Source organism: Meleagris gallopavo, chromosome 7 (assembly GCF_000146605.3).
Source record: "Meleagris gallopavo isolate NT-WF06-2002-E0010 breed Aviagen turkey brand Nicholas breeding stock chromosome 7, Turkey_5.1, whole genome shotgun sequence".
Classification (NCBI taxonomy): domain Eukaryota; kingdom Metazoa; phylum Chordata; class Aves; order Galliformes; family Phasianidae; genus Meleagris; species Meleagris gallopavo.
In genome coordinates this window covers 15,110,648-15,130,493 of record NC_015017.2, presented here as the reverse complement: position 1 = coordinate 15,130,493, position 19,846 = coordinate 15,110,648, and the positions used below count along the sequence as shown (strand labels likewise).

At 38.5% G+C, this 19,846-nt stretch overlaps 1 protein-coding gene across 1 annotated transcript in view; it reads right to left on the bottom strand.

Annotated features, from left to right (window-relative positions):
- Nucleotides 1-19,846, bottom strand: part of PDE11A (phosphodiesterase 11A) — a 126,095-nt gene that overhangs the window by 22,360 nt on the left and 83,889 nt on the right. The window contains exons 12-15 of the mRNA XM_031554288.1: nt 10,843-10,989; nt 10,630-10,737; nt 5,198-5,307; nt 2,449-2,539 (exon numbers count right to left, since the gene is read on the bottom strand). Coding sequence (XP_031410148.1) covers nt 2,449-2,539; nt 5,198-5,307; nt 10,630-10,737; nt 10,843-10,989 — 456 coding nt within the window. The remainder of the gene's footprint in view (nt 1-2,448; nt 2,540-5,197; nt 5,308-10,629; nt 10,738-10,842; nt 10,990-19,846) is intronic.

Genomic DNA, 19,846 nt, shown 5'->3' with positions numbered 1-19,846 from the left:
CATTACTGCATTCTTGCCACATACACAAGCTTTCCCTGCACAGGCTGAAGAGCCACAACTTTCTGTGGTTTGAAGGTCTGATAGGATACTCTATAGGGGTCATGGGCTTAAGAATTTGAAAGGTGCTCCATAGCCAGAATGAAGGGATACAAACTAGTTATATATTGCTATTCAAGAGCAGAGAGGTATTTTGTAACTGGAATTCTGAAAACCAATAGGGAAGAGATCCTACAATTTCTCTATGAAATCACCCATAGAATCAGTGATGTTCTTGGTAAACAGTCTTATTTTGGTGGCATTTAGCAGTGTAATGTGCACATTCAGTATGCACTGCCACATACTGCTAAGGAATATTAAAATGCACTTAAAACCAAGAATTTTCCAGAGATGGGATTGTTACAGCCATGAACGTCTGAGGGAAGACAAGGCAAGATTTGGAGAAAGAGTTGGTTCTTATTTATTTATTTAATAAGTTAGCTCAATGTTGGTCTAAGAAATATAACTGCCATACATAAAACATGGCCTTTGTAACAGTGAAATGAGTTTTTATCTTTAGGTAAGCATTGAAAAGGATTTGAAAATGTAAAGTTTGAGAAGAACAAATTAAAAAAAAAAAATAGCAAAGCAAGATGTATGAGGAAAACAGCAGCTATTACAACAGGAGTAATTTATCAAGTTGTCAATCTGTAATTTTTTTGTTTATTTTTTACATTTCTGATCTGTTTCATTATGTGTAAAACCATGCCAGCACAAAGCTCAAAATCACCTATATTGAGGTTAGCATGACAGAAGTAGAGAATAAATAGCTCGTCTTTCCAGCATGATAAAACATTCAAAGTAATCATGCACTGTTCTATGTTTAATTTTAGATAGCCAAAACCAGATTAGGATGTCAACATTAGTGCATAGGATACTATCTAATTTTAGCATATTTGAGGCAAGAAACAAACTGCTCAGCTTGTACAAGTTGATATGTCTATTTAAGTAGTTTGGAGGATCCAAATCTGTATTTATTCCAAAAGGAGTGGTGTTGTGATCCCATTAGCAAATAGTACCTAGTGGATAAATATCTCGTGTGATTAATTTTCTGGTCAGGAAATGAGGACTAGAAGCAGCAGCTTCTTGAATGATTAAAAAAGAGAACTTGTAGTTCAAGTAAAATTTTATATCTGCAAAAGATCATAGATTTAAGGAAGCATCCAGAAAAGAAGTAGATTCCAAAAAAAAAAAAAGTAATTTAATGAATTTATTGAATTCTAAGCTGGATTTTTTTAAAGCATCTAGTCTGACATGAGCTATAAACTTGCACAGAGTTGTCCATGTCTTAAGCCTGTCTTCAGAAGGGCATTCAGTCATGAAGACTTGAAGAGCCAAGAAGGCTTCTTTGGGCAGAAAGTCTCATTAGTTTAAAGAAAACAAGCAAACAAAAAAAAAAAGAAAAAAAAGAAAAAAACACTACTTTTCCCTATTCCCTGTGAAAAGGTCTATTTAGCCTTCAAATGCTGCTTTTTGTTATGTCTTTCTCTGCTAGCTAAAGAGCCATTTACTAGGGGATCATCTTTTAGATAATCAGGTTAAACTGACCAGATGGAATTGTTTAAATCTCATGCTGGGGCTCTCCTTTACCATGTCTACATTGTAAACATTATGTTACAAAACTGGACACTAAACCCAGAGGTCAGTCTTAGACCACTGACTGTAGACACTGCATACAGAGTAAAGGCATTACCCAGTTCCCATTTGCCTATAATCGTGGACACCCCCATGCCATTCAAAAGTTAATGCAGATCAGAATAGTCTCTAATTGTGCTGCACGAATAAGACTTTTTATATATACTGAACACATTTTGTAACAAGCTATCTGTAAATTAACAAAATACATCCATTTTCTTCATAAAGATTACGTGTCTATCCCTCTACTTCTCCCACTTATAACACCTCTAGGGCAGTGTAATCTGCATATTGTTGAGCATAAGGTATTCTAGGCAGGAACTATGTCTTTATAGGAATCTGCACAGCAGCTAGTGTATTTTGGACAGTGTAATATTGCTGACGTTAATTAAAAAAACTCACAAACATTTAGTAAAGTAACGCAGAACCAGTAAAGGATGACTGAGATACACTGAGTGCAACACAACACTTGTGGGGAAAGGTAAGAGCATTTTATGTAACGATAAGGTCCTGAGCAGGATCTGTGTAAGACAGAAAAACTGATAATATGATTAGGATATATTCTCCTTGCCCCTAGCCGATTGAGACAGATATAATCTCTGGGATCTACGATCAGCATTTGTAATTGTTTAATTTTGTGCTAGTTGTGACCTTTGAGGTAACCAATAAATAATTCCTCAAGGAGAGGGCATTAAGAAGGTACTGTATGTGGTATTTCCTTTCCCTGGCTGAAACTGCCCAACAGATTATAGTGAGATTAATAGTAATGCTTTGTACCTCACTTTGGAGAATCATGACAGCATGATTGAAATGGTGGTGCTCCAAGGTAGCAGAGGTGCCGTAGAGCTGAGCTAAAGCTGATCCACTCCTGAAACAGAATGCGAGGAGTCAACAAATGCTGCTCAGTTGCTTACAAAGCAGATTTCAGAGAAAATTTAGTAATAAAGGCATGCAGTCACACTTGTCCTTATCCATGTCAGCAACCATACTTGAGAGTTGGCCAGATCAAAATAGTCATTTATAGCCAAATACCTGGCATTTATATTTATGCTAAATACCATCAGCTGACTAAAGATAGTTCCTAGAACAAAGTTATGGAATGCAACTTCCAAGGAGCCTTAGCAGTGCTGTAAAAACTGCGCAGTAAAAACAGACTGTATTATCCTTGAGCAGGGATCAAGAGATCGACTCTTCTGTTACTTTTAATTTTCAGTTATTAGTAGATATTAACAAAAAAAGGCTTACAAAAAGGTGATTACATACCTTAAAAAAAAGTAACCAAATGCAGTGAGGTTCTGTCTATATCTAAAATCACACACTTAAAAAAAAAAAGTAATGTAACCAAAAAACAGCACTGAGAGTAGTAAATGTAAAAGTAAAGTTTACCATCTGTCTAGAATGTATTTTTTTTTTTATCATGTTTATTATCTAAAACAAAATCAAGCTTCAAAAGGCACAGAGCAGTTGGGTTTCCCAAGTTTAAAGAACAAAAACCTATGAAATACAGTTATTAAATTGAGAATTGTTGGGAGGTGCAGAGAATTGAACTGGATTGTCAGAATAGTTACTGTTCATCATTACTTCACTTCTGGGACCCAGCCTAGAGCGACAAGATGGGTTTTCTTTCCAAAGAAATGAGAACAAGAGATTATGCTGGAGACAAACAGAAAGAGTCTCCTAGGAAAATAAACTATAAAACTGCACCATACTGCTATTTAATTATCAGAAGCAGCTATATTAGAGAGAAAGATGTCCAGGAAACATCATCCCTAGAGAATGTGGTGTTGAGATATATAACAGAGACATTTCAGACAGCTGTGATATTGCCTTCATTGTATAGCTCTTGAACTTTCAGAACACAGAACAGTAGCGCTGAACACAAAATAGGAAAACGTGCTTAAATTTGTAAGCCAAGTTAGAGAAATAAATCATAGCTGCTGTTATGAAAATTGCAGCTTCCATTTTCAGGGATATTTTGTATGTGTGGGAATCTTTGTCTTTTGTTAAATGTCTTCAGCAATTTCTTTATGGAGTCATAAAATGGCAGCCTCCTCTTTGTACTCAGTTGTCAAGGAAGTTTAAGTGATAGCAGACTGATGCTGCAATCTCTGCCTTTAAGTCAGCCATCTCTCTGCACAAGAGATGTGGCTGTGTAATGTTACAGTAGAGAAGTGGTTAATTTAATCAGAGCCTAAAATGGCCTGGATGTAAATCTTAGGTTTCATTTTGGTAAATTAGGAACATAAACATCAATCAGCTGAGCTTCCCATTTGTCTCGTCTTTTTTGATTCTCCTCAAGACTCAGCTGCGAACAGGCATCTAGCAGTGCTTGGTAACCTTTGCACCACGAGCTCTGTCTTTTGAGCACTGCAATTGATTTTTCTTGCTATAGTGATTGAAGATACAGACAGTGTCATTGTTTCATTGAGATTGTATAGCAGCACCAATAGCTTAGGAAATGACAGCTTAGCAAACATCAGAAACATCAATATGAGTGATGTTCACTAAGGATACTCACCCCCAGAAACACAGCAGCCAGTGCATATTACACACTGCAGCAAACAGGCAATTCCTACTGTCTTTCAAAACCAGATTTTGGAAACAATCTGATCTTGGTCAACAGAGTTATCTTACCACTCTATAATGCACCCTCAAACTTTCCATTAGCCTGTTGCTATTTTAGCAACACATCTAAGGGCAGGAACTTGGACGGTAAAGACAAACATGAGGCAGGGCTGCTGGATCAGGTCCTAAGCAACTTGAATAGAATGACATTCACTTTTGGAATTGAAAATGGTCTGGAGAGCAAGACTTCACTTAAGTAATGTAAGAATCTGCCTGTGAGATCCAGCCTTGTGCTGTAGCGGGTACTGACCATATCAAGGAGCAGCCAGCCCAACCCTGCCTACGGCAGCAGGACTCCAAGCATATGGAACTCTGGGAACTCTGGCATATGGAGCAGGCCAAGGAGGTGGCATTTCTACAAACCAGGAGCAGCCCACCCACTGCAGACGATATGTATCAGAGCTCCAACATGATGGTTTCATACTCCGTATGCCAGGAATTACATGCTGTGCTTGCCTAAACCATTTTGAAAATTGTTGAGAAAACAGGATTTCAGTTTTACCTTTTTTTTTTAAAATTGCTTAGCTAGGTTATGCTTAACTTAATGCATTCCAGTCAGAGAGAAACCCAGATAGATAGTCTCAGTATTTTCTGAGTTGAATACCAGAATTAATAATAACAGAGCCAGAGAGGAACATCAAGTTTGGGCACCACATTTCAATATTTGGTGTCAGCTCACAAAGATTAACCCAATCAACTGCCTGATACAAAGGACAAGGCAGCAATTACCCCAAACAACAGAGAATTATAAAGATGGATAGTCCCTCACTATGTACAGGAATAAGAATACTTGGCCTTGGCCTGGGAGGCCTGAAATTAATGCTTCATTCTTTATCCTGGTCACCTTTTGCTCTTCTGTGGAAGAAAAACAAATTAAAGTAATAAGAATTAGAAAACTTACTTGGCTTGGAAGGCATTGTTGGTTCCCCTGTGGTCAAGGTCATGACACAAGCATCCCACAATCAAAGCTAAAATTTCAATTTCAGTCAGAATCTCTTGAAATCCTGCTGTCTGAGAAAAGGAAAAAAATAGCAGCTGTAACTATCAGTAGCAAAAGGGATAAGTAATGTTAGTCCATCAAGCAACAGCCAACTTTGTTTTGATAGCAGGAACATATCAGTAAAGAGAAGATAAATGCTTTATTGTCATATTACGTTCCCCGCTGCATGTTAGATGGTTAGCAGAACAGATATGTCCTTAGAGTGATCTGTTATTATCTCTCCATTGCATTTCCAGCATGGCATTCCCCCACTATCCAGAAAGCAGTAATGGCAAAAAGAGCTGAATACAAACACCAGTAACTACACAGTAAGACAGGAACCGGAATCTCTTACCAGAGAAATACAAAACAAAATTGATTTCATTTTGAAATTATTGTTCAGATAAGTACTTTAACATGGATTTCTTCAATTTTGAGGTGGCCATTTTAGTTAATTCCTACTGTCAAAGGTATTTAATTTGTTAAATCAAAAGACCTGTAAAAGATGCCAGCTAAAATATACTCTACGGAACTGGTATGAGCAGTTAAGAGATTTGTTATCTGGGACACATGAAATGAAGTGACATGATTTAAGGAGGAAATAACTCAAAAGGCATAATTCTGCTGCAGATACCCACTCGAATTTGATATAAAGTTTTAAAATTTGATGTACTGAAATCCCCCACAGCCAATTCAGACCAGATATGCCAGTGTGAATCCCTACAAATATTTTTTGCCCCTATACCTCTTCTTGTACAGAAGATGTGCTATAGCCCCTGAACTGTCTCATACCAGAGGAGAAACACTGCTGCTATTGCTAACCTCAAGCACCCTGAACAGGTCATGTCTGAGGAGGTGGCTAAAAGCTGTTTGGGACACTGTAGGTGTGATGCACCTTACCCACAACAGAAACAACATGGTTCTTCAACTCTTCAGAAGCATGAGGGCATATTGCCTGCAAGAATGACTGAAATGGAAAACTGTTAATCTTTTTCTTTCCACGGTATCAGGCTTGAACCACATTCTCCAACTAGCCACATGATCCACTTAGCAAGAGGGGAAATTGTATAAAAGAAACAATTTATTTTGGAAGATAAAACCTAACTTTGTATGTAAGAAATTTTGAATTCCGCTGATTTTCAGTGGAGCATAATTTCACCCACTGGCAAGAAGAGCATTAAGTGATACAAAGACAGTGAATAACAGTGGGATTTGATGTCCTTGCATTTCTGCAGGAACATACAGCCCACTCAGAGATGCCACTCATTGTTGCAATACTGAGTGAGAACTTTGCTATTCACTTGGAAGACCATGAATTCTACTTAAATAAATATATATTTAAATGCAAATATTCTCTGTTTTCAGAGTCTAAAATGTGGCTGCAGTTAATTCTTAGGCAGTACAGGGAACCAACCCTGTTTCAGGTAGCTCAGAAGTACATTTTAGCATGAACTATGGAAGTGCAGGACTTGCTACAAATGCTTTATAACTGTACATCAAAGTTTATACATCTAAAAAGATAATAAAGTATGAGGGAAAAACATTCCATTCATGTAATATCCACTGGTGTACAGATTAACCTGACTATTACGAAAGGGCTTCTCCAGATTCTTTTTAAAATTCCAGTAGTAGATACTCAGGCAGAGGAAGTTATCTAAAAAATGGTGTTTTCTGGTTTTATACTTTAAATATTGCTCTTGTATAACAAAAATAATAAAGGTCTATTTAGGGAAAAATAAATAAATAAATTGAAAAGAGGATTGTAACTGACAACATACCATGTGTCAACTTTCAGTCTAGAGAAAGCACTCATGCTGAGTTAAAGCAACTTAAAATAGGAGTTTAATAATAGAATGTTGATACTGTAATAAATAGCCTTCAGCGTAACAGAAGCTTTGATTAAACTCAAAGATTCAACCTGTATCATAAATGCAGGGAGACTGATTAAGGAATTTATTAACATTAGCAATATCTTGAAAATAAATTCAACATTTAATCAAAAATATTGTCATAGAGTATATGAGAGAAATACAGCATATCTTACTTAATAAGAACGTTCAATTTAAAACAACATCATTGTAAGAGGATATCTTTTTTTTTTCTTTTTGCATTATGTTCAGAGCAGAATCACATTTCCTCATTTTTTGAATTTACAGAGAGAAAAAAAAATACAGCTGTATACGATGGCACTGTAAAATTTATTTTCACCAGAAAAAAAACGACCCATAACTCACGAGTGGCAGAGTCTCCAGTGAGTTATGGAGGTCATTCTCTCATGTGAGGAAATGAATTGCATTCGTTATACCTTGCTCCACATTATGTGTTTTGTTAGTGGCATACCAGATGTGATTTTAATTTTATATTAGTGACTTTTTCATTTTTACTTCTTGAACAAAGTACTAATGTGGAACAAAGTCATTGATTATCAAAGCTGGGCTTCATCCTGTGGTTTACTCTCACGTGACATTCCTAACTCGCAAGCCTTGCTTCAGTGCTTGTCTTCAGAATATTTGGATGAGCCTGAAGCATGGCTCACAGGACTGGGTTTATAATTCTCCAGTGTCTTGAAAAGAACAAAATCTATATTTAGACATACAGGGATATATGATACACATACAGAAGGCTGACAGAGGAGTGAAACACCTGGTTTAAGCATTGCAGGATTTCTGTTGTCTTGTTTAGCCCAGCCAGATTTTGCTCCTGTTTTCAATGAGAGCGTGGTGAGGCCATCAGAAGCTAATCTGTTACCATGTAATGTAGTAATGTCTAACCTGTTAGGCTAAACCTTCATGAAAACTCCCTAAAATAGACCTATTTATTTATATTTGTGGTGCAGATAACATTGTTTTTCATGGAAAAACCAGAAAAAGATGACAACACCTTTAGGAAAGGGTCTTGCATATTGACATATTCATATACACAAACCCTGCAACAAAGTATTGGGCACAAATCAGTATCTCTACAAGGCAAAGAATTTTCCCTTTTTGCAGATGAAAAACGAACAATGAGGCATACTAAGTAGGATGGCACTCCTAAGAAAAATGCCATATGAGCAAACCTTGTGCTATTACTAGTCTCGTGACTATCACTTTTATGTCTCTTTTCACAAAATCAGTCTTCCTATCTCTGAAAGCGAGAGCAGCTAAGGCGGGTCCCAAACTGCCTGGCTTCTGTTTTGCACCAAAGCCACAGCAAGGCAGGACAAGACATGGCGCAGTCAAAAGCCTCTGGTGCATGTGCCCAGCCGCCCACCTGGAACTGCCTGCTCGTCTCACCAGAACCCCACGTACTGAAATGAGCTGAGCTTGAAAATCCTAGATCACTTCCCACAGATATCTGTGCTCCCACAATGCTTGCTTAAACGCATCCTGAAATTAAGCTTTGAACGTGGTTGCAGAGTTCGGCCTCGCTGGCCTGCTGTTGGCTGTTCAAGAAACCGCGATCTTCCTCCTCCCCGCTGGCTGCCGATTTGCGATTTGGCCGCCTCCAGCTGAGATGGAGGTGCCCGGTAGGAAAGAGCTTTTCCACCCAAAACAGAACCTGCCGCAAAGCCGGCCTCGGAGCTCCATCTAGAGGACGCTTTCCCCCGCAGAGGAGCTGTGTGGAGATGGGGGCTGTGGATTCCTCGCTCCGGGCAGCGTTCGGCAGAAATTAAATTCCCAGACGTTGTCTGACTTGACTCTTATTGCTCAGAGTGAAAGCCCTTCTATCTTTATATAACTTAACAACAAGCTTGCCACGCTCATAACACTTTTAGAAACTACCAATGCCCACGTTACAATGAGTTTTCATTTAAGATCAACAAAAAGTATCTGTAGGAAGACATGGCTGGTTCCACCCAATCTCCATTCCCAAGAGAAGGGATGACTTCTCTCACACTCATTAGAGATCCCTGTTTGCTTTGCCTCACAGCTTGTTACAGCTCCCTAACTGCTCACAGAACCTAACCCACACAACTTGCAGGACAGACCTAGCACATGGCCCATGTCATTTACCTGCCTGGGGACCTCATGCTCTGCTTTTTCTTGAACTAAGGTACTGGTTGTGCCACAGAGATGACGCCCAACCTGGAACAACAGCTGGAAATCTAAGCCAACTGTGCCCTATGTAGAGGTAACATGCTCCAGCCCATCTAATGGCTGTGTAACACAGTGCAAATATTTCAGTGGCAGGTGACCAATCTTGTGATCTCACTACTGTATGATTAGCACAGGCAGTGCACACTCCACTGGTAACACGCAGACTAGCATGCAAATGCTAGCCATGCTGGCATCTCAGCAGCAACAAGAATGTAAAAATTCAGTAATTAATCACAAGATTGTTCCTCTGTCCCTAGGAAATGTTCTTGTATTTGAAAATGCAGCCTTTGCTTTGGGGATCCTTCTTTTGTTGGTTCCTCGTGAAAATATTCTAAGATGCTTTTTAGTGATAAATGCTCCTCTAATTATATAACATAAGCTTATGCATCAACCATTTTGTTAAAGTATCACCTTATGAACATCACACTTTTACGAAAGCCTAAAATATTCATTTCATTTGAAATTTTATCTGGAGATATGGAAAAAAAATTAAAAAGCACAATGAAAACTGTTGTACGCACAGAAACACATTGCTTCGCTGTTGCCGTATTAAGCAGAATATTAAATAACCAGAACCACAGTCTTTTTACAGACATGTTTGCAAGAATTAACTAATTAAATATGCATTATTAATATATATAATAGTATATATATAATATACAATGGCACGGTTGTTGTGGGGTAGGAGGAGAGAGCACTGGTATTTTTAACAGAATTAACCCGTACACTGAGAGAAGATACAGCTACTGATGGTGATAGAAGTAAACAAAACGCACCAGTATCACAGTGTCCAATGAAGACAAAAGATTCACATAGATCACTATGGAGGAAGATGATCTTAATGGTTTAAGGCAGTATTTTTCACAACAGCTTAGATGAAATGTGAGAAGAAAATATTAAATATCAACAAATAAATTCTAAATCTTCCATGTTTTTTATGTCCCAATTTAACAGTCCAAAGTAAATGTGAAATTAAAGAGTTCCAAAAGGAAAGCATTATTGTAAGATGAAGATCCATAACAACAAGCTTAATCCAAGACTTCCATCTGTTTTCAGTCACTTTAATATGCTTGTGATATCACTGTCACTAAAACACTATAAGGTTTTGCCAAACACATGCCATCTTAAGTTGAATAACCTAATTCTGTGTGCATATCTACTGCAAATGAATGAATATCATAACAACTAGAAAAACACGTTGGAAAACATTTAGACAGGTAAGGCAATGTAGCACTAAAAGATCTTATGGGATTGTGTCTGTATCGGGATACTTACAGTTAACATGGCAAACATTAGTTGGCACACGTTGAAAGCATGTCTCCAGTTGTGATACAAAACCATTCGATAATTCTTCCTAACTGTCAAAAGCCACCTACACAGCGTCTGAAATGAAAAGTACAAATTTTATCAGGGCTACTAAATGCGTGCAAATGGACAGAGCAGTGCCAACATGGAAGCAGCAGATATCTCTGCAGAACAGATGGTTACCTCATAGTCAATTTTAAATTTCTGAACCATTCCAAGTTCCATGAACATCCGCAGGGCTGCAGTAATCATGGCATCCACATCGAGTGAGAAGTCATCAAAATGGATGTCATCAATGCCAAGCTCTGACACCAGAGGGATGTTTGCTGCCTGAAAACGCCAAAGGGAAAGGGAAAGTTCTGATTCAAAGCTAGGTCCTTTTTTTCTGTGTCTCTTAAAAGAAACCACCCGTACATCTGCTCTGATCTGCCAATATGTCCCCTGCGGTATGTGAATTCCAAGCAACAAAGCCTTCATCTGAGAAATACAAACTGGTCAGGCTAACTGAGGTAGGGAAAAGAGGAAGGAGAAGAACCAGACGCAAGTGGAAAATACATCCCAACTGCATGTGGAGCTCACATACAGCAGTTAGGCTGGAAGAGCTGACCACTTAACAGCTACTGCAGTAACACAATATATTCCAATGCAAATTACAGTGCTGTAATGTGAGAAACATCTGGACAGCCAGCAGCTGTGAATTTTAATTGCTACCATTCAGAAATGCAAAGTAAATATACTGCTCTGCAGAATTTCCTCATCCAAATGTCCTTAAGTTTATAAGCATACAAGAACTGTTCACTTTATACTGTTCACATAGAACCAAGAGTAATACAAGAAATGCATAGCAAAAATAGTTTTCAAAGGAACAAAAAAAAAAGTTAATAAGCTATAGCAAAAGCCTTATATCTTCTTTCTTCCATTTGATAGCAGATTCACATTCCATTTGTAATAGAGGAATGAACTTTTTGTGCAGACAAAAACAAATGAGGGAGTGTGTGGGACTGGCTCATGAATACTGTTGTGCACATGGTCATGCTTTGGGTGGCCTGGTGGCAGCATCTGCAGAAGCCAGGTGGGGGGGCCAGCAGCCCCGAAGGATTTGCTTGCCCTTCCTTGTGCCCCTTCAGAGCTGCTATTCATCTCCCCAGAGAAGGCAGGTGGAGGAAGCTGCCTCTGCTGAAGAAGCATCTGTTTGCTCTCTCCAGCAGCAAGAAGGTGATAGGTCAGGTAGAAACCTCACAGAGGGGCTGAGTCCGCCTTACAGACCAAGAGCTGGACCATACTGAATTTGTTAGACTTGCCTGGAGTCAGCTAGTATGGCACATCCAGCTCACCATGTGCATGTAAAAATATCCATTTGTTCATACCATTCTAAGTTCACCTTCAGAGTTACAGCTTGTACACGATCACTTAACAGCTTCCTTTTGAAAACTTGAACTTTGAAATATTACACCATAACTATGACAAGTTATTGAAAAGAAAAAAGGTTTTTCTAGACAAAAGAAAACTGTCACCTCAATTATTACTTTACATGAAGATTAAGCTGGTTCAGCCATACCTTATAAGAGCAGAGAAATCTGCCATTCAACAGCGGTGACACTGCAGTAGCAATCTAGCTGCTAGCTAGAGAAAGCTCTCTTTTCAGTTCAGTGCCCATACCACAGAAATTCCTGATATTACACCGCTGAGGTTGACTGATGTGGGAAATGAAACAAACCCATCAAGCCAAAGACACAGCTGAACAACTTAAGGAGCATGCAGGAGAGAAGCAAGCTTGGTTAACTGTATATATACTTTGCCCGCTTTGTCAGCCTGCTGATCAGGATTGAACCAACTCAACATCTTTTTTGGAACAGTTGTTGAAAAATTTAAAATAGTTATTAATTACACTGATGGGATTTATGACTTAATACTCCTTAATACTTGTCTGAAAAGCTACGCGTTCAATTCCAGTGTAAAGAATGAATGAAAATGCTGTTAAATATGAAACAGGAATGCTGCCCCAAACTACATCCTCCTAGACCCTCGTTGGTCTGGCAAAAATTGTGGCTTCTTACCCCCTGGTTATTATTCAGAGTTTGGAGGATACTCAGGTTGCATACTAATCTTTACCCTACAGATATACTCACTGTGTAGTAAATGTACTCTATTCAAAATATCTACAATAGAAGAAAAATATTGTCCATTTTATTTATTTTTTTAGAAAGAAGTTTAAAGAGAAAAAATGCTGAAACAGAAATTCTTCAATGTAACCAGCCCTGCTTGGAACTGCTTTACTGAAAGCATCCTTACAAACATACTGCTGCATTTTCACTCGCCATGAAGTGGGCTCTGATTAAAGTTTTAACTTTTTTTGGTTGTTGTTCTCTCAAAGGAAAAGAGAAATTTCCCTTGCAATTTTCCACTTGAAAAAAAAAAAAACCAACGTATTTACCGACCTGTTACAATTCAAGTGTGTACACTTGAAGCAGTTGCTCAACTGTGACTGTTTTTCCTTTTCTCAAACAGTAGAGAAGTAACAATATATTCCAAATCTATTACAAATTGAACAACAGGATATTAACAAAGCAAGTCAAAAACAATTTCTTCCCATGTCAGTCTGAAACTTTTAAATATTTATGAGATTTTACATTCCTAAATTTAACAGGAGTGCCATAATCCAAAATAACAGCTGAATTAATAGCCAGGAGATAACATTTGTATAAAAGAACCATTTGCTTTACAACAGCAATAAAGAAAACAACAGAATTATGAGTGTTGAGACTAATTTGAATAATGTTAAAAAAAAAATAAAAATGCTGTGGGGCTGCAGCAATATTCCAGCTGCACCTGGCATTGTCTGTCCTGAGCTTCTTATGTTGTAAATGCAACAGTCCAGGGTTTATAAGAGAGCAGTCATTAAAACTTCATTTCTTTAATTACAAAGATATAAAAAATATTCATAATATAGAATATTAAAGCATATCCAGCCCTGACATTTTGCTGCGCTGCAGGAGAAATTCCAGTGAATTTCTTAAAATAGACAGCAACAATAATGTTCTCTTCCAGGAAAACAGAGGGGATGAAAGTACCATGACAATAAGAGGAAGGGGCAGGCAATTAAAATTCAACTTACACTGAAATTATTTTCTAAAGCACCCCAGTGATTTAGGATCACTTAAAAGGCTTGCTTCCTTTGGAATGTTTTGATGTTCAATTTCCTCTTTCTAAAAACAATTAAGAACATTACACATTGAAGTCTTTTTACCCTGTGGACCAAGCAATTTCAAAGCTCTTCATTCTTGAGAAATATTCACGTGACTTGTAAGAGCTTACGGTAAATTAAAGCTGGATAAGACTCCTCTGGTCACATCCCTGCTTTAATTCCAAGAAGTGATAATATTCATCTCGAAAGGAGCCATGAACACAAGCTGCCTCCACGAGAAAGCGTGGGGCAAAAGTCTATAGCTACCCCATACTCAGATGTGCACAGACTGGGATGGATAGGGAAAAGGGGGAACAAATATGCCTTTGTACTCAATTCAGAATAAAAGGCAGGTTCTCCTTTCCTCATTACTCTGCTATCGTGGAAATTGCTTCATAGGCTTCTTGGTACATGTGAATGGTGGGGAGGAAAATAAGAGACTGATCAAATCTTAAACAAATCTACATCAACAATATTCAGCTCTTTAGTGACCACTAATCACCATCGTAGTTCTAAATACATGGAATAACTATTAACTACAGTATCCCAATCCTGGCCACAATCAAAGACAGCCTGTGGTTCTTGTTCAGTAATAATAAGCCTCTGTGCTGCTATGGATAAACAAAAGCTAAGAAAGAAAGAAAACTTTAGGAAACTAAAGAGGCAAAGTTTTAGGGAAACACTGAGAGCTAAAATTCTTCAAATAAAAGCTGTTATCTGGTGCTTACACCTTAGTGCTGCTGAACACAAGTATTTCACAGTTTTGGAAGCATGCATATAGCATATGCTGTATAATTTCTTTATATTGGTAGCACAGAACTAGACAACAATGAAGTATTCATTCCTAGTCTGTATGTATGCCTAGTACGTACATAGACAGTACGTACGTGTGTGTATACATACATCAGAAAAATGCAATATAATATGCACACACACACACACAGCATTTTACAATGTTCTTGCTGTAAGGGCTGAATGAGGCACTTGCAAGCAGCAGAAATCAATCAACACAAGCAAAAGGGGAAAATTCTGCTGCTCTTACAGAGCCTGTTTCCTGAATGAGATATAGGTATTATATTCAGCTTGGTTAATGTTACTGCAAATTGCTTTCCTTTTAATCCTGCTTTCAACTTCTGTCATATACCACCCTAGTACCTTCCTAATGGCCAATGCTGCTGTTGAGAAAGTATATGCAAAACATACCATTAAATGACTGATTATATTCATTAATGCCACTAAGAAAGAGAAATAAACTTTAAATCAATTTGTATTATAAATAATACAAGAACAATCACTTGAAATGGGAAAAAGGAAAGGCAGTGAAGTTCCCTCTTCTCATTCCAGCTACTCAGATGTTCTTTCAGCAGAGACCAGCAGTCCAGTCACACTTTGCCATCGTGAAAAATGCATAGTGGGAGACAGCTCTTTGTAGAGAAAAAACTATATAACCTCAGGGACAAATATGAAATGGCAGTTTGGATAATTAGCAATCTTCTGTAGCAAAACTTGATTATAAGACAAGTCTGATAAGTGATGGAGAGAGGGCAATTTGGTAGTTTGATTATCAGAGGTCATCACAGACCAACTGGCAGCTTGAGGATTTTCTCACACAGAAGATACCTGAAGGGTATAATTGTAGAAAATTCATTCAGCATTACATATAATATACAAAAAGCCAGATTTTGATCCATTTGGCACTGAGAACACAGGATAAAATATGATTTGCACAACAGATGATTTTGTACTAATTCTTTTAACAGCATATTCTTAGCAATCATATATTCCATATTTGATAATGTGATGAAGTCAGACTTGAGGCCCTTTTAAGTATCTCTGCAGTGTGACACTCAAAGATTAGAAACTGGAAAAAGCTTGAAGGTGGATCTTCAAAAACTGTGCAGAAAGCATTCAAGTGGAGAATATTTAAGTATGCCTTCTTCATCTCTCACTTTATCTTCTATGCAGCCATAGTGAAGACAATAATTTCAGATGGCACAGATTTTTTATAGGGCCCCTAAAAATACTTGCTTATATTTATATCTGCAGGCTTTTTAAAAAAGGTATCTTTATTGTCAGCTATTAGCAGTAGTGGACAAATCCTGAAAATATTCACATCCACGGAGGACCAAAGCCTGTCATGCTCCAGTCTGACACATTTCTTACTCTCTCCAAAGGGCAAGAATCAAATGCTTCAGCTCAGCAATGTTTGAATGCCCAGAGCAACCCAGATTTAAAGGCCTCCATCTGTTACTGCAGGCTGCAACTGGCTGCCCTTCACGGTGCTGAATCAGCACTTCTTTTCCAATAACCAGCCCAGCAGGAGCAGGACAGCAGCATTTAAATGGGAGTTTATAATATTTACAGTAAAGGGAAGTGGGTGTGGAACAGATTTAAAGCATGTGTATGCATGCTCCTGTGGACTTCAATGTTAATGATTTTTTTTTAATACGACTATCACTGCTGCCTTCTGCAGTAAGATCACATGGAGCCACGGAGCCATTTTCGTTGGAGAATATTTCTTAAGACCAGTCAGTCTAGCCCCATACTCAAGCAGGGTCAAAAAAGTAATATTTCACCTGCTCTTCAAAAACTTTCATCAAATTTTGATTCCCTGAATGAGGGCACTGTAGGAAGCAATACTTGAGTGGATGAAACCAGAGACTGGAGTGAAACAGTAGTAGCGTTTTGGTCCCACCTGAAGGCAGGTGGATGAAAGCATGATACAAGGAAAAGTTGTACTCCTATGCACACATTTTGCCACCACCAGATCTACAGGATTCCCATCTTTTGTGCACTGGTTGCTGTGAATTTTTTATCCAACAACTGCTCAGATGTAAAAGACAGCAAAAGTCCCTCAAACGGCATTTACAGATTTTAAGATCTTTCAGAGTAACCCACAGATAAGCAGTGGGTTGCAATAGTGAAAGCAAACACTCAAGCTCTGCCCCAAATCCCACAGAGGGTGTCTGAGCCCTTTACTTGAAAGAGTCATTGTGTTATGTCAAAATCTCACATTTGTAAACTGAGAATAATGCTATTCTTGCATCCAGCTTTAAAATCTGCAGATGAAGCATAGATATGTGGTATACACTGCTTTCTTTTCAACTGGCAAATTAACAGGGTGGTGTGCAATTTAAACAAGTTGTGGAACCAAGAAAGCTGCATTTGGCCTTGTTTCAAATGTTATGTTTTGTAAGTGGTCAAATCATGTGTAACTACTTCTGAGGTGAATACTGCTATTTGCTTTAATTAGAAGAGAAACCTCTTGGCGTTAAGAAAGCTATTAATTCTGCTCCTTCTACTAAAACAAGAAAAGTAGCCATTAAATAATATTACTAACAAATATAGCATTTGGCAAATGTTTTCATTATTACACATTGCAGTCATGACAAAAATATGCTATTTACCTTTTGGTTTTGGTATAATGGCATTATGCCTGAAAGGAGGCTGTCTTATACTTTCATTTTTAAAAAGGCAAATGAAGAAATGTCATTACAGCACTTCACTTGCTGTTTTCAAAGACAAACCCAGAACTACATCTGAAAACCTGGAAGTATTTTTAGCGTTCAGTCAATCCTGCCTGAACGTGCCACTTTCTGAAACCAAGACCCTTCAAAAGGAATAAAAAGTTCCACAAAGATAAAAATATTACATTTAAAGTTTTTAAAAACTGAAATGGAAACGATACAAAATACATTATTTATTTTGCTAAAAATCAATCCACGGCATTAAAGTTGTTTCTTAGTACATAGAAACAAAATATATAGCAGTCTATAAAAGCAACAAGAAAATTCTATTTTAAAAGATCAGAGACATAAAATAGAAACAATTAATGGTCTGAGTATCTATTATTCTTAAGGCCAAAGTACATAACCACAGCGGCCCAGGACTGGAGTTTTACAGGGCATGCACATTGTACACAATGATCTCCCGAGGCGCACAGGGGAGTGTTCACGTCCTCTTGGCTTATGGTGATTAGGAAATAGCCAGTGAGTCACATACTACAGGCTAGCAACTGTCTACTTTTTATGACCACTGGTGCAGATGAGAAGCTTATACAAAAGAGACTATTCAGTCTCAGTCCCAGAATTTTAAACAAATGCAAGCAGCAAACCTAGGGCAAATATTTCTCTGTGATACAAAATAAGTGTCAGGCATGCAAGGCTGCCATTTCCCACAACAGTCCCATTTGGTTTGGGTAGGCAGAGTCAGCTTTGTTGCTCTCATGAAGAGCAGAATGGGTAATGAGGACTGATCCCCTCATGCCTATAAATTTGGGAGAGTAAGGAAAGAGGGACTGAAAGGCAGCCTTCTTCACAAGAAGACCTAGGAAGGGGAAGGAAGGCTCTGGCTTCTTCCTTGAAGGCTCAGAAGAGGAACAACCTGATTAGAAGTGAAAGGAACAGGGTCAGGGTTCTTCTCACAGAGTAATGTGAAGAAGCAGGGAGGAACCAGCTCTTCTGGTGGCAAACAGCCCAAATTGTGCCCTGCAATTCTAAGCAGGACACATATGAGCTTTCGAGAGAGGAAGAAGTGAAGGCATTGCCAAGAAGAGAGAGAAAAAAAAAACACCACCAATAAAATAAAGAAACAAACTCCTTTCTGGTACCATAATAGCACATGAACTTGTATTTCACTGTTTTTCCTGTCCCAGTGTATTCTGGCAGCACTCACCACTCCCTGACACAACCTGCAGGAGCTCTGCTCAGAGGCCATTGCCATGGGGCTATGGGAGTGCTGCCCGAGCACTCAGCAGTGACACTGGATGATGTTCCTGCTGGCCACTGGTGTTCTCTTTGTAAGCACCTGTGACAAATCAGGCTGGCAGAGCAGTGATTGGTGGAGAAACTTATGCAAAATATATGAGAGGGCTACTAAATTGCTGAGGAGAAAGTCCTATTTCAGGTCTGCTAGAGTGACAGCTATAGCACGCTACTGCTAGGCAGACAGTAAATAATGTTGAAAATACCAACAAATTTAAAATGTACATTTACAGAGAAATCTATTGAGAACCCTACGGCGATAGTTCTTAAAATTTGTTTTATCTTTTTCTCCTTAGTTTTCATCAAGTTTTGATTGCAAGTTAAAAAAAAAAAATAAATCCACCTTTCCTACTCTGGATCCATAAGTCACTCCCTAGGCACACTCAGGACTGCTCAAAAGTCCTCAATAGGGTCAGTCCAGTTCCCACTCTTTGAGCCAACATACATTCCCCCCACACCCATCCTGCAGAGCAGCAGAGAGCTCTGCTTTACATGTGACCCACCACCTCACCATAACATTACTGCTGAGAAAATACAAAATTTATAGATCCTGCTTTTTCAACAAAAATAAATAATCAGAGCTTAAATCTTGTATTTAGGTCCTTATTTACTACCTAGATCTTACTAGCTTTATAAATTTTCTTAACAGTTGACCTTCATTTGCTGCTATTTTGAGATGGAAGACTGAAAGACAGCCTTGTTCAAACTTGTTTTGTGTTGTTCATAGAGTTCGTATTGAAGGTTTTATAAATACAATTATCCAGCCCTAACATGGTAGTAAGATATTTGATGGCTATTACCGCTTCTTTTCTCCTAGGTACCTTAGATCTGCCAAATTAAGGTTTTGAATATACTCACATTGCATGCTTAGAAAGTGCTGTGGAGGGGCTGTAGCAGCAACCACAGGAAGAGTGAACCCTGGTGACAAGGTCTGTCTGCATGACTTTCAGGGACACTGAGGACTGTAGAAAGCTGTAGAGTGCACCTAATACCTGAGCCATCACTGACTCAGAGAAGCTGTTAAGGTGCAGACAAGTGAGAAATGAGCCAGGCAAGGAGCTGAATGTGGGCCCCTATGGGGCCGCTTTGCTGCACTGCACCAGAGTCTCTGCCATGTGACCTGGGCCAGATGCTATCCACAGTTCAGGTCCTGCCACTACCTGCTGTAATACTGCAGTCTTAATGCTGCTTACAGCCTTTCCTTATCAGCACAGTTCTGTGCACGGCAGCACGGAAAGCA